Source organism: Lissotriton helveticus, chromosome 7, assembly GCF_964261635.1.
Source record: "Lissotriton helveticus chromosome 7, aLisHel1.1, whole genome shotgun sequence".
Taxonomy (NCBI): Eukaryota; Metazoa; Chordata; class Amphibia; order Caudata; family Salamandridae; genus Lissotriton; species Lissotriton helveticus.
Window position 1 is genome coordinate 157,228,131 of NC_136068.1, and position 15,970 is coordinate 157,244,100.

General features: G+C 41.8%; 1 protein-coding gene across 1 annotated transcript in view; it reads left to right on the forward strand.

The window, feature by feature from the left end:
• LOC144768973 (piezo-type mechanosensitive ion channel component 2-like) overlaps positions 1 to 15,970 on the forward strand; it is a 700,333-nt gene that overhangs the window by 405,843 nt on the left and 278,520 nt on the right. Inside the window, exons 26-27 of the mRNA XM_078652965.1 lie at positions 9,651 to 9,816; positions 14,864 to 15,107. Coding sequence (XP_078509091.1) covers positions 9,651 to 9,816; positions 14,864 to 15,107 — 410 coding nt within the window. The remainder of the gene's footprint in view (positions 1 to 9,650; positions 9,817 to 14,863; positions 15,108 to 15,970) is intronic.

The window sequence follows — 15,970 nt, forward strand, 5'->3', positions numbered from 1 at the left end:
CAATCGGCCGGTACGGGGTGGAGCGTGGAGGCGGGGCCAGGGCATATATGTACACCAGCACGCGGAAGCGCAGTGGGCGCGCCAAAGGCAAGCCCGTCTGCGCCCATCCACGCCTGACCGGGCCCAGGGGCCACGATCCCTGGCCAAAATATTACTTACTCCCCGTTGGGACTCAGATCACTAGAGCAATCAGAAGCTCTACTAGCGCATGAAGTTCTGGACCGCATCAAAGCCTATGGTATTCTCCGTGAACAAGTGGACCATCCTATCCCCCCGTCCATGACACCTTCTGCTTTCCCCACTGCTTACCTAACCTCGGGGAACTCGACTTCTCTCCGGGTTTTGTATCTTAACACCTGTTCCCTGGTGAAGCACCAATTGGACATATTCATGTTGTTACAATCATACAAACCAGATGTTCTACTGCTCTCTGAGACTTGGCTCATGCCGGACTCTACACCAGACATCTTAGCGTCACTCCCCTCTGACTATTACATCCTATCGGCTAACCGGCCTGCAGGGAAGACGGGTGGGGGAGTTGCTACCATCATACACAAAAGCCATAAGTTCACCATGCTAACCTCTCTGGTGCTGCCAGAAGTTGAGAACATTGTCATTAATCTCGATACTAACTCGGGATCACTGGCTCTGGTGCTTATTTGCCGCCCCCCCCAGTCCATGCCTTCCTTCCCCCTCTCCCTCAGTGAACAGATAGCTAACCGCATCATGAACCAGCCAGAGTCCTACTTATTGGGGACCTGAATTATTGGTTCAATGATGTATGTGGGGGGTCTCAGTCGGCAGAACTCTCCGAACTACTCTCTAATATCAATTTGGTCCAACATCTCACTGCCCCCACCCACATCAAGGGCCATACCCTGACCAAATTTGGTCTCATAACATAGAGCTCTCGCTACCTCTTATCTCTCCCTGTATATGGTCTGACCACCATCTGATTGAATTTATAGCCACCTTTAATGGCAGGGCAAAGACTCCTAAGGTGGCAGGTGGGTTGACCAGAAAGTGGAGAACACTTGACACCCAGGGATTTATTAATTCACTAGCTAGCTCCCTCCCCACCGTTAATTCTAATTCTAATATCGACTCCATGGAGAAAGATATTGCCGACTGGCTATTGGCGGCCAGCGATACTCATGCCCCGCTTATTAAATTTTCACGTGCCAGACATTCTGTTGCTCACAAATGGTTCTAAAGTGAACTTAAAACTCAAAAACTTTTGCTTCGTCAGTCAGAGTGGAAATGAAGGCATTGTTATGTCAGTGGAGATAGACAGCTTTATCTAGCAGCCCGCAGGGACTATAAGAAAGCCTTACTGACTGCTAAGGCCTCATATTTTTCTACTAGGATACTCACTGCCCTCAACAAACCTAGAAAATTTTTCAGGATTGTAAATGACCTTAGCAGTGATGACAGAATCTCTCCTTGTCACGCCCCTACCCAAAAGCTGTGCAATTCATTGAACAATTTCTTTGTGGAAAAAATCAAAATCATTAGGGCCAGCATTCCCACCACCAAGTCTGAAGATGACAATCCTATTAACTCATCCACTATGAATCAATTCATAGCTATATGTCCTAACACCTTATCTGAGTTAATGTCCCGAGTTAAGTCGGGCTCTCCCAAGGACTGCTGCCGTCCCTCTGTCCTGAGGGATATTTTTTCGGCCCTACCTCACAGTATTCTTCCTTTCATTAACGAATCTCTTAGCAAGGGAGAAGTACCTAGAGCCTTCAAAAATGCTACGTTAGTCCCTCTCCTAAAGAAACCAGGAGCAGACCCCTCGAATTCCTCCAATTACCGTCCTATTTCCCTCCTTCCCTTTCTAGCAAAAATCTTGGAGGCCCATGTGGCTAGGTGCCTTTCCAATTTCATTGAAAAATCTGATTACCTCGAGCCTAATCAAGCCGGATTCCGCCCAGCTCACTCTACTGAGTCAGTCATTCTGGCGGGAATGGAGACCTTGAGGGCTAATGCTGACAGGGGGACCCTGCAGGCACTTGTGCTTCCAGACCTGTCTGCTGCGTTCGACACGGTCAACCACAACATCTTGCTGTACCGTGTCAAGCAGGCAGGCATTCAAGTGGATAAAGTCCTTCCTCACTGGCAGAACCCAAGCAGTTCGCCTTGGGAACTATACTGCCTCTAATCTGTCCACTTCCTGTGGGGTCCCACAGGGTTCGTCCCTTTCCCCACTGTTGTTCAATCTCTACATTAGGCCTCTGATTCACTCACTTAAAGCCATGAGAACTACTGTCTTCAATTATGCGGACGACCTCCAGCTTGTTTTTTCTTTCGAATCTCCCAATGCAGCTGCAGAATTCCAATCTACAATGCTCCATATTCAGCGCTGGATGGATCTTAATCAGCTGAAACTCAACCCAGGCAAGACGGAATTGGTGCTGCCTGGGAAGAGCTCCACCTGCTGGGGTTCCCATTTCTGGCCATGTGAATTAGGCCCACCTACCACTCCTTCTCCTTCAGTGAAAAGTCTCGGGGTGATTATTGACTCCGATCATTCATTTAACGGACACGTGGGAAACGTGATCTCCACCAGTCTTTTTCAGTTGCGTAAAATCAGGAAAATCGTGCATCTGCTGTCCCACTCAGCTCTGGTCCAGGTGGTAATAGCTCTGGTGCTCTCACGCCTAGATTTTTCAAATTCTCTTTACACTGGCCTCCTTCAGGGCCTGCTTAACCGCCTCCAAATGATCCAGATTCAGGCGGCGAGACTGATTCACAAACAGCCGAGATGGCAATCGGCCAGGCCCTACTGTCAAAACTACATTGGCTGCCCATAGTGCAATGTACCGCCTTTAAGACAGGCTGTATAGTCTTTAAAACATTGCATTGTAATAGCCCTAAATTTCTTAACAGCCTGATCACCAAACATGTCCCTATGCGCAACTTTCGATCTGCTCACCTTCATCCCCTCTATTCCTACTATCAAACTTAAAAGGCAGGGTGGACGCAGGTTCTCCTACCTGGCACCCAGACTCTGGAACTCATTTCCACTCTCAATTAGGAACTGTGACAATTTATTGGGCTTTAGAAGGGCCTTGAAAACATGGCTCTTCGGGCAACCCTGCTGACCTGGCCTCTTGCAGTAGCATTCATTCGATTAGCGCCATGAAACCTCTGGTGACCGTGCGCTTGATAAATTCCTATTAACATAACATAACAGAACAGAACAGAAGAGAAGGCGACAGGAAAGGAGGAAGGATGTTTCTGTCCCCTTCTGTCCTCTTGTGTTCCTGTTACTGCCCGAAGGGTGCGGCTAGACAGAATTGAAGACCCCTCGGGCCGAGCCGTTGGGAGCAGGCATTCAAGTTTACAGAGCAGAAGTGGTAAAATCTTCATACAGTTCAGGAATACAAATGAAATATAAAAGCAGTATTTTTAGGCCCTGCGCAGTAGTAATGTGTGATGCTGTATGCTATGATTCAGTGATGTATGGCTATCCTAGTCCCAGAATAACAGTAGGGGAAATAGGAAGAAGATAAATGGTACTTCAGAGGTGATAGGAAGTAGCACACAGGCAGATGGTAGTGTGAATAAAGGGTAAATATCCATAGGTCTACCAGCCAGCCCATCTTTGTCGTGTCACAGTATTTAGTGGCATGTTTAAGGTAGCAATTGTTACTACGGGGGCTGTCAGCCAGTCATCTGAGAGCAGCCTATAAACTGTTAGTCTCTTAGCGTCTGTAATACCCAAATACAATGAAATTCTCAAGAGGACTGAAAACACCCTGTAACAGTTTAAATGCCAATCATCACAATAACAGTACTCCACCCTACAATAAAAATGGCAGTTTAAAACTGCACACACAAATTTAATGGCAGACCTGAGCTGTTTTTAAAGGACTACTTAAGTGGGTGGCTAAATACATGCTGCAGGCCAGCTGGAAGCATTTAATTTACAGACCCTGGGTACCTGTAGTACCACTTTACAAGGGAGTAAATTAAATGTGCCAATTGGGTCTAAGCCAATTTTACTATGTTTAAAGGAGAGAGCAAAGCACATAAGCACTCGTTAGTAGTGGTAAAGTGCACAGAGTCCTTAAGCCAACAATTTCAGCAAAATAGGAGGGGTGAAGGCAAACCAATTAGAAGTGGAAGACTACCAATTAAGTATGTCAGGTCTAACAGATGTTTTCACTTACAAGTGATCCTCTCAATTCACTTTTCTTTTGTATTTAAATAAAAGCCAGCTTCAACTATTTGCTTCCCATCAACATTCCTTGACGGGTACCCTCATCTCTGTTGGCTGACCACTGTACCAGTGCCATCAAACATTTTGTTAAATCAGGGATACCAGTTGGCCGTGGGCTTGTGACCGTATGGTAGCCATGACAAACCAAGCAGAAACTGTGGTCATAGTCTTGACACAGACACATTTCATACACCTTCAGTTACTTAGGCATGCTGGGTGGTTGTTCACAACCAGTAGACATGCTTCATTCGATCAGGCACACTGAGTTACTCTTCACCTCCGATGGCTGTGCTTCAATGGTTACAAATGTACACCAGACATGCTTAGCTAACTTCAGTCTATTAGGCTTGCTGGGTGGCGCCAACGTCCAGTAGTCTTGCTTCAGTCAGACAGGTACAAAGGTGAGCCTTCACTTCCGGTGGCTGTGCTTCAACAGTCACCCATAAACATATGCCCTGTTTTATTTGCCTTGAGGTAATCAGGTATGCCGAGTGGATGTCCACGTCCGGTAGCTTTGTTTCAGTCAATCAGGTGCCCTGGATGGCCTTTCGCACATAGTGGGCCACACTTTACTCAACTTCACTTCGAACACAGCTTTTCTGTGGCCCTACCACTCCTTCTCTGTGCTTGCCCTCAGAGGTGAACGTTCAATGCTGATATTATATCCCTTGCCTCATATTTTCTGTCATTCTCCCCTTCGCCTTGTCATCTTATCTCATTGTATGGGTGGGGTTGCTTGGCTCTCCCTATCCAGCTAGGCTGAAGACTGAGCTTGTGGCTCCAATGGTCTCGCTTGTAAGTTGTGTGTAGCAGCAGCTGTGACAAAATAAACATGCTACTTCATGCCATAATACTATTTGTGCTCTACAAGTTGTCCCCTCTGCACCTGCTGTTGGGGCAGGTATTGGGTATTAGCACCACCTTTCTGCATTCCCACATTGGAGGGGCATATCATTTATTGGTGCAGCAGGTACAGTGGCACCAGGCCATAGAGCCCTGAGGCGCCCTTTTAACTCCGACAATGCTGTATTATACTATACCAACAAAAGTCAAATAGGCATTTTCCTTACTTACACCAGGGTCAATGACACCCTTGCTATGCTACTACCACAGGGGATTCCAGCAAGGCAGTGAGTGTTTACTTGCCCTCTCTCTCCCCCTGCATCCTGCCAGGGGTGAGACAAACAGCCTTTAAAGTGGCCGATCAGCAGGGAGTAGGTCATTACTTCCTGATCATGGGGGCAGCCCTGCCTTCCAGGCTGGCGCCAGTTCTTTCCTACCCTGGGCCTGTCATGCCACTCCTGGCAGACTCTTAAGTGTGAAGTACTACTCTGCAAAGCCTCCTGCAGCTCCTCCATCCCAACTTGAGCCTCCAAAAGCAGCTGCTGCGAATCTCAAGGGAACAGCAGTTCACCTCCAGCAAATACCCCTCAGATGTTCATGGGGGACATGTGAAATATATGAAAATTTGACCTTCAAATATTCTCCACACTCCTCATTAATACTGTGCCTTGAACCATTTCTGAATGTCCTTCACTTCTTAACGTCAGTATTTGTGTTTTAAGTGCACATTCCAACTGCTGTTTAACCCCAAATACCTGGGTCATACACTTCCCTCTAAGAGTAACTTTATAGGTTTCCCACTCCATTGCTCTATGCTGAGTGTATTCCTGAATATGTTAAAAATGACGGTGGTATATTACTTCCAGGTAGGCCCACAAAGGCCCCATCGGTCAGAACCTCTGCATGCATTGTCCACAGCAGTGTGCGAGTTCTTGCCCGTCCGGCCTTCAGTGTAAGGATTAAGGGTGCGTGGTCTGACAGAAACCAGTTCAGGTATGCCAGATTATTGCTATAATGTCCCTGTGTCTCAGCACATACTCTAATTTACTGTGTGCCCTATACACACTTGAATAATAAGAATAACTCTTATCTGGTTGAATATGCTAAATACTTACTATGTCAGAGTTAGAAACAACTTCATTTAGGGTCTTTTCCATACCCCATTTCATACCCGGCCCTGGGAGAAGCTTGTCCAGCCGCCAGTTGGACACACAATTAGAATCAGCATGTCCATATTACCCTACTGTTTATGTACCAGGCTGTTTTTTAAAATCTATGTCAGGGAAAATATTTTATCATCTATGTTAGGGGCACAAACAATTTTCAGGTTGGTTTCAAAGCCCTCTAGACGTTCAATCATGGGCCTGGCATGACATCACAGGGTTTGAAAGGAGTCCCCACAGCTACCCAAGTAATTACCCCTCTAGCATAGTTTGAATATGTAGCAGCAAACGTGCTGCTCCACTCTTTTAGCCCATTTATCTCCCTACCTTCCTTCAAAAAAGTGTGTTTCCTGGAGCATATCAATCTGAACCTTATACCTTCGGAGATAAGAGTGCATCTCTTAGGGCAGCTGTAAAGACATTCAAATTCATTAATGTACTCTGCATAATGTAGATGTTTTCACTATGCGTGGGTCCTCCAGAGGTTCCCACACTTCGTCTTCCCTTCCCACATTGGTCTCCCACCAGTGTCACAGTTCTTCACATCTCTTCTATGATTGTGTAACCTAACTAACTGTTTATATAGTACAATCCAACACATCATTGACGAATTTACAAAACAAAATCCTTCCCAACCCCACTACGCAGAGCAGACACATAAAAGCACAACTGTCGATCCGTCCAAGTGTGTCCCCAAGGCCCTTAAGTAAATCAAGTGATCACCCCATCCTTAAAATAAACAACTAACAATCTGAAGGCAGTCTCTGTCTGATTTGGGATCCCACCTGGCAAGGGAAAGTCCTAACCCTGCACAGGCTGCCAGCTCTTAAACTCGTTTTTCACTACTACAAGGCCTATCGTTCCCATAGGATAACATTGAGTGTACCTTATTACATTTTGTAAGTGTAATTTCCAGTTGGGAAGAGATCAGACCTCCATGTCTGGTGTCTCTGGAATAACAATTTAAATTCACAACTTATGGTCAAGTCGGATTTTAAATTGCAATTCTGAAAATGCCTATTTTAGAAAGTTAAAAATGAACAAAATACACCTTATCTGACTTAATTTATCAACACATTCCATTTCTCTCTATGATCACGAAATTCAATTAGCATGACCACATTGTATTGTGTATTATGAATTCAACCTAATTTAGAATGTTTTTGACGCATTAAATCATATACTTTGGAACACTATACCCATAGTCAGTCTAAATACATCTCAAAATCCAACATGTTAATCAATGCTTATATCACAAAACAGGTACAGAAATTAGTTAATGATTATATCACAAAACATATACAGAAATTAAAAACAACATCTGTGAGTTAGAAATTAATTCAAATGTACCAGTTCTCAATTCATTACTCAAGGAGTAACTTTTTTGTCTCAGTTGTCCATACTCTTAAAGTGAAAATTCACAAAGGGTTGGGGCACCATGTTTTTCTGGACCAAAGACAGGGACCCTTATTTGCACGAGGGATCTCTGTATTCCATAGTCTCTTTTAGCAACTCCCTAGTGTGAAAGTGTGGACGCCTTTCGAATCCTACAATTCTGGGTTCTCCTCAGGACCAATAACTGGACACCACTGAGAGAAAAATTAAAGAAATTAAATAAACAAATCTAAGTGATATTAAACTCAGTTTAATGGGCTTCTAACTTCATCTAACACCCCTCTTTTTTCACTTAGAATTGTTTCTTCACACAAAGTTGCTTGTGCCATCCGTTTCTGGTTACATCATTAAACTAAAAGACTGAAACACAAATTGTATTGCGTGGTAAAGAAAGTAATATGTGGATTCAACTCATCAGGACAATGGGTCTTAAAATTCGCTTTTATAAATTGTGCAGAAATGTTGGGTGGCTTTTCCGCCCCACTTTATTATACCTTTCTTTATGGAAGTTTAGTGGCATACTTGTGGAAGAGTGTCATATCAATACAGATTTCTTAAAATATCAATCTGATGCGATGCCAGCGTCTCCTACCTTATTTCATATTTTAATATGTGGCTGCCGGAAGATTGCCTTTATTGAGTTCATTTTGCCCCAACAGGCTAAAACAAAGACATTCTCCCTGTGGATGGAGTGGATTTTAGCGCTGGCTATTTCACACAGGATCAGTACACAGTTTTGATTATTTACCCCAAGTGCCTATGAGGCACAGAGGCGTTGGTCTGTAACTGCTATGGTGTAAACTTCTTGCACTGTGCAATCGAGTGGATGATGGAATTGTATGCAGAAAGTTGTAATTTATTTGTGTTCATTAACCCTATGGACAGTACTCAAAGAGGCAGGATTCAAACGAATACCCCCCCTTCAGTGGGTATGCGTTCTTTGACATTTATTTTGTATCTGGCAGATCTCCCATCGGCTTTGATGATAGTTTTCCACCCTAATTTAAGACACAACATTTACCAACAGTGCTTTGTGCTGAGCATTGTTTTTTTTTTTATCCTACCAACTTCAGCTTACAAACATTAATAAAAAAGGCTTAGTGACTACATGATTACTATAAATCTAAACTATATGAAGATAACGCTTATGATAGAGCTGTACTTCGTTTAGGTGTCATTTTGATAGTTGGTCCTCAAAAAAAGTAAAGTCCTACTGATGTTTACTTATTGCTAAATATCTGCGGAGTACTCTGCAGTAAGATTCAATCTAAAAAAATCCTTACTATCATGAGTGGCTTTAACTTTAATTGAATAAACCTCATTAAAGGATATTTTAAAATCCAAGACATTCTTATACCTTAACAGACCATTCAAGATGGGGTGAAGATGAGAAAGTAACATTCAAAGCAATGTTTAGCTGCAGAGGTCGATGTGAATAGGTGTTGGCAGACCCCATGCTTGCTGGGATGCTTCCTGCATTAATTGTTTTTTTTTGTTAAGAACTGACCTCAACAGGGATTCATGCAGACACTTCAAAGCGTGATGGTAACTCAGACTAAACAAGTACTAGTGCTTCTGAATTACTGCCAGAGAATTGTGCCCCAAATACCATGTGTCCCAAGGTGAGAATTATCTCCTACAGTTGAAATGCTGTACCATACAATTTGATGCACATTATCACATTTACTGATTATCCAAGGAAGATCACATTCACAATTTAGGTTAGTAAAATAAGATTATTTTAAATTATTCAGCCACTATTTCAACTTGATGATGTCACCCAGCACTGTTAAACCTTTTTGTGTTAGTTGGTGCCTTGTGCAGCACTAATCATGCAACGAGTCATTGCACTGCATAGTATGACCAATCAAAGTACACATTTTGCACAAGTCATCTTATGAAGCACATTAAATTATGTAAAATCTTTAAATTCAGTGCTAAATGTGTGCAGACCCAAATGTCATAAGATTTCACATTTTGGCCAAACCAGCATGTCTTGCTCTTTTTTTACTTTTCAGATGACTATAGTCTCCTGCTTCTTGCCTCTCTGCAATGGCAAGTCTTTGAAGAAGAGAATAAAACATGTGTAAGGATGCTGGCAGGAGATAATATTGAGATTAGTCGAGATCTGGACACTCGAGACATCAGCCAATACAACCCAGTACCTAACTTTATCCATTGCCGGTAAGTCAAGTTCTGTTCTGCCACATGTAAGGAAGCGATGATCTTTGTCTGAGTTTAACATTATTTAAGAAGCTGGTGCAAATATACTGTGTCCAATTGACTATTTGCCTGACTGCTTTACCATAGTTCTATAAAAGCAGATTTTCTACTAGCAGCCCAGTCCAAGATTTATGTTGTAATATTCAATGTTACCTTGTTAGTAATTTGGCAGAAATTGATAGATATGATAAAACTGTAGATATTTTTCCACATGGAGTGTTTAACAGGATAGAGGCCATGTAGACATTCTGATCACTTGAGCATGTCGGTCTTAAGAGTGACTGATGATCTCACCATGGGGAATGCCATGTCGTCGACATGGACGCTATGTTATCGGCATTCAGCCGGTGCGAAAAGGCAGGCCAATCTGTGAATGGCTACTTTTATTTGTGCTGGTTTTGACCTAGATCAGCCTTTGTTTCTAGTTGCATCTTTGCTTATTTTATTTGGGAAGTTCCTGAATTTATTTTTTATGCTAGGTTGATCTTGATTTGGTACCATTATGCTTTAATGCTTTGGCCACGATCTGTTTTGGTAAATGCAGGATCATATTGTTTTATTTCAGCTTTTTAGAGTGCTAAATTTTGCACTGGCTTCTTTAGAGCCTGGATATGAGAATCCTCTGGTCTGTGAGAGGAAAGCATGCAAGATGCTATGAAGAAGTTCTTAGATCAGTTCCCAGAAGATCAGATGGGTCTTTGGGTTTCTGGCTTTGTCTGCATTTTCTACAGCAGTGTATCAGACTGTATTGGAGCTGGAATTGCCAACCCTGGGGTTCTGCAAACACCAGATATTTCCAAGTGGTAATTTTATTGGTCAAAGGTGAGGAGTTTGACAAATACCCACAGATTGTATTCTTTAGGCAGTGCTTCCAGGCGACGCCCTAAACAGAGTGGTCTAATGGAATATTGCCCACATTATCATCTTCAAGTGCTAAAATCTCAGCTTTGGCATCATGAGTGTAAACACATTACATTCATTCAAATGTCAATATCTTCTAGGACACATCTCAGCCTCTGCACCAGTGAACTCCCCAAATCAGCTTGACCAAAGCTATACCTCATAAACATGTATATTATAACTGACAGTGTAAGACTTTATTTCCCAGCTGTGTATGTATAAAACACAATGTTGATAGAGACGAGCCTGTATGACATATGCGTGTGAATACATACATTCTTGAAAGAGGAGTGGGCACTTTGTAATGCCCATCAAAAACAGTCGGACATTGAAGGTTGTAGCCATGGCAATTCTGTTTGAGCCAGACCATTTCTTCATCCTGATCAAGACGGTGATATAGTCCACTGTGTGTAAAACAACCAAAAGAACTTGAAGCATCTGACGTGGTAGCTGTCTTTCAATCATTGCTTTGGGAACATTTTCTTGCATGCATCTAAAACAGCAGCGTCTGCTACATGATGTGCCCAGAACCTCAAATATCTTTTTTTGTAAAGTGTAGTAATGACTATCTACTGTCTAAGTTGTTAGCTGGAAGGGTAGGTTAGACTCTGAGAAAAAGGTGGATGGGAAGTTTGTAAGCTAGATTTCTTTTATAGCAGGGTGAGAGTGGCTATCTTCAGAGTCAGAGTCCAGCACAATTTAGTATACCAGAAGTATGTTCAGAACATCAGTATGTAGTCTCCCATGCTATCACTGTTTATATTAACCCCCAAGTAGTAGTTCATATATGTTGACAGGGACATTCGCCCATAAAGCATAACTAAATACAATCCATTTTATGCAGGGTGATATATAAAGCAGATATATAAAGCAATATAAGGTGGAGGTCTACAGTGCAAATTATTTTTATACATAAAACTATGATCAAACAGTGCATCTATAATTAACAGCTTTTAAAAATTGTGCAATGCCCACAACAACGTCAAAAAAGTACATATTCCTAAAAATGCAATTGCCTCTTGTCTTGACTGTACGTGGTATTTAAGAAAAAACAGGCTTAAAAAAGTTTTTAAGGGTGATAAAATGAAAGGGACGGTCAATAAGAACATGACATATTGACCATTTAGTATTTAAAAACGCAAGCAAACACAATTTATTTCCTCGACCCTCATATAAAATTTGTGTTTTAAAAAACTATTGGATAACTGCCAAGACAGATCTTAAGAATTTCTAAGCACACCTTTGACTCTTGTAGATATAAGGAAGAAGGTCAGGCCTACCTAGTGTACTAAGAGAAAACATTATTGATGGTTTCTTGGATGGAAAATTCATGTCTAGACTTGGGAACAGTTGCTGAGAGGATGTTCTCAAGCTACATTTGTTGGGGGAATAGAGCCCAAATTCCTACAGTCCCGAGTGGCTATGGCTAGTTTTGCCATTATTGATCCATTGAACCAAAAAAACTCACCTGAATTTCTTCCCAACAAGTTTGTGATAATTTTATGATTTCCATATAAGGATAGCTTTTAAAAAAATATTAAACGACAGATACCTGCCATGCAATACCATCACATTATGTTTAATTCTCAATTTGAACCCTGGTTTTATTTGGCACGTTAAATATGCGTTCAGTGAAGCACTCTCGTCAGGCTCCCAAATAATGCATGAATCCAGGTATAAGATTTTGCTCATATATGCTTTTAAGAGTGATGTCAATGAAAACCTCCATAAGTGTGATTAAACTTCACGAGAGACCAGCTTGTAATAAAACTCTTATCATTACAGCCCTCATGTGTTCTCCCTATTTCAAATTGTTGGTAAAAAGGAACCCTAGACAGTCATTTAGAACTGTACTACGTCTAGTCTGGTAACATTGAATGACCATTGGAAGTTGTTGTGGACTTTTTTGCCAAAAATCATTATCTTACTTGTCTTTAAATGTATGCTTAGAAAGCTCTCCTTATAATTTGTTGACAAGGCATCAACCTTTCTCTGAAGGCCTATTGCTGTTCAATCTAAGAGAATCAGATCTTCAGCATATAGGAAGCAATGGATGTGGAAGGAGCCCATTTAGGTGAAAATGAATTGCTTATTTCCAAAGCAGATGACAGGCTTGACACATATGGAATGAATGAGAAGGTTGCCAAGAAGTAGCGTTGGCTTAGATCATTCAGTGTTACAATTTTCCTAGAGAGATGACCACTTCAATATAATTTACCTGTGCACAGTTTGATGTATGTTAATGCCTTGATTAATGATACTGGACATGCTCTAATTTTCTTCCACAAATGACCTCTTTAACTGTGTCAAAGGGCATGCAGAAATCAATGAAAGAGCAGCACAGCCTGTGATTCAGTTGAAGGGACTTCTTAACAATAACCCATAGGAAAAAGCAATGGTTGATGTTTGAATGGCACTCACCAAGCCCACCCTGTTTGATAGGAAGTTATACAGTTTATATAAATACAAGAAGTCCACATGAAACAAAACCAGACAATGCAGATACATCAGAGAATAGGGTGCAAAGCTGATCGATTGTATCCGATGGCTACTAAGGCTTCATTAGTTCTTTAGCCTTTCACCAATCCAAACCCTCCGAAAACTGTGGGGGCCATGGTGGAATGCAAACAGCCACGCATCCAAGCACAGCAGTAACAAGCAATAACCGGCACACAAGCTGCAGCTCTTCACATACTGCCACACCCTCATGGATCCTTTCCTGCATGGGCTCTCAGCTGCCCACGGCACTGACAAGACGTGATCTGACTGAGTCTGGAAGAATTTATTAATATACAAAGGAGAGTGCAGTTCCTCTAGGTAGACAAAACAAAAGGGACATATACAAAGGAATGCAGTTCCTCTAGGTAGACAAGACAAAAGGGAAATATACAAAGGAGTGCAGTTCCTCTAGGTGGACAAGACAAAAGGGACATAAGCGTTCCAGGTTTTTTAGAGTTAATACTCTAAAAGGAACAAGTGCCCTCACACACCCAAAAGGTGTCATGCTTCATCATTGGGCAAGCTCCTCGCCGGGCCGGTGCTGCAATGCTCGACGGGCATGCACTTGGGGTGGCGCTGTACCAGAGATCTTTTTAAAGCTGTATGATGAAGTGGGGGTGTGTGGGATTTATTTGTGTGTAATTTGAATGATGTACTATTCTACGAATTCACCTCCTCAAAGTACTAGGTTATCAAGGAGCATAGGGCCCTCTTCTTAGCCAATCTCAGTCCCAGCTACTACCTTTTACCTGCCTCCATGGAGCTGGCCGTTCATGGTCCGAGCATCTTTTACAGAGACCTCATTCCACAGTAAGGAGATAGTAAACTGACTTGGGCTCCTTAGTTAAGTTGCAGATGCCCTCATAAGGTGGTACACGAAGGCACTTGTACTTTGATTACCTGGCCTGTCTTTTGTGGGCAATTGATACGTCATTATAGGTTGTGACGAAAATAAGAGGATTGTGGCATATAAATTAGATTTTTGTACATTGCATTAACATCCTAGTTAGAAGAGAAGCAACTGAAACTGAATGGGACACTTTGCGTTTTGTCTCATTACCTTAGGCAGTTTGTGAAGAAATGTATTCAGTAATTGCCATATTAACTTTGTCGTTTTTGGTGAATTTATTTGCAATGTTTTTCATTGCTTTCCTTTTTGTAAATACCCTGTGCCTTGTGCAATAAGAATTTATATTTATACTCTCATAGCAGAACCTGAGGCCTGTAGGGCAGGGATGTCTCATATCATCCATTGGAGCAAATCCATGTTAGATTTTTCATATTTGCTTTGGATTATTTTGCATACATAGAATCATGATGGATCTAATTTATTTAACTAATAAGTATTCTCAAAGTTTGATGTGGCTCCAACCCTACTGGTCCAACGTAGGACACCAATGTAGTTTGGTATTACTAGAAAGACATAACTTGTTCTAGTTGCATATCCATTCAGATCCTTTACATCAAAAAGTGCAATAAATCATTGTATTTTTTATGTTTTTATTTAGTTTACATATTCTTGTTTTAATGTACCATTCTATTCTTTGATCATGCAAGCATTGAATCCATCCATACAGCGGATCATCCTTTGTTGCTTTCTCTCCACCAGGTCCTACCTGGACATGGCCAAAGTAGTTGTGTTCAGCTTTCACTTCTGGTTTGTGCTGTGTCTGATTTTCATCACGGGAACGACGCGCATCAACATCCTGTGCATGGGGTATCTCATGGCCTGCTTCTACTTCATGCTCTTCGGGGGCAATCTTCTTCTGAAGACAGTCAAGCACATTCTGAAGTTCTGGGACTATCTGATTGCCTACACAGCCTTTGTTATAACCATGAAGAACCTGCTCTCTGTACGTGTTGACGCTGAGTAAAATAGAATTCCAGTGTGCATGCAGATGGGAATGATTCTCAAAGTCCACCAATATTGAGCAAAAAAGGGATCCTTTATGTTCTGGAATTTCTCTGGTTCCTAGTTCCCCACAGAGTAGTAAGTATTTGGGTGTTAGAATTTGTGGGTGCATTGTAACTAGCGTAAACTCAACAATAATGCATTTCCACAAGCTTTGTATTGTTGAAAGCTGAGTTCCCCATTTCACTCCCCAAAAATTATGATTTTAATCCCAATATGTTAAGAAAATGTATGATTTGTTGTTGTTCTTACAAAAACCAGGAGTAATCCTGGGAAGTTGAAAAGGTCTCTTCTTTACAGGGGTGTTCCCAATCGTAAGCATTTAAACATGTATATATGTTTTTAAAGGGACATTTGCTGTAGCTATTTTACATTTTTCTCTCAATTAGCTTATTTTTCACATGAAGAAATCTCTTCCTCTGCACCCCTCAAATTTTGAAGGATTTTCCTATTCGTTTCTACCCTGTAAGTGGATTTTCTTCCACCGTGACAATGAGTAAATCGCCGACCGTACTCAGGGGTGGAATTGGTGATTAAACATTAACGCCTCTAAACGTACATGTTACTGGTGTTCACCAACTTTGGATGGAATCCACGTAACAGGCGAGTTACCTGAATGTAAAATTACTCCACTCAAATGTAATTATGTATATGAATAAATCAATTTAAGATAATAAATTCACTTTTTGTGAATTCCTAATGTAACTGTACCCTTGTAAATCTTACCATATTTCCACTTAAGTTGAACATAGATGCACAAATAACTTTTGTTGGACCTGGGGTCACCAAGTCACCTAGGGTAGC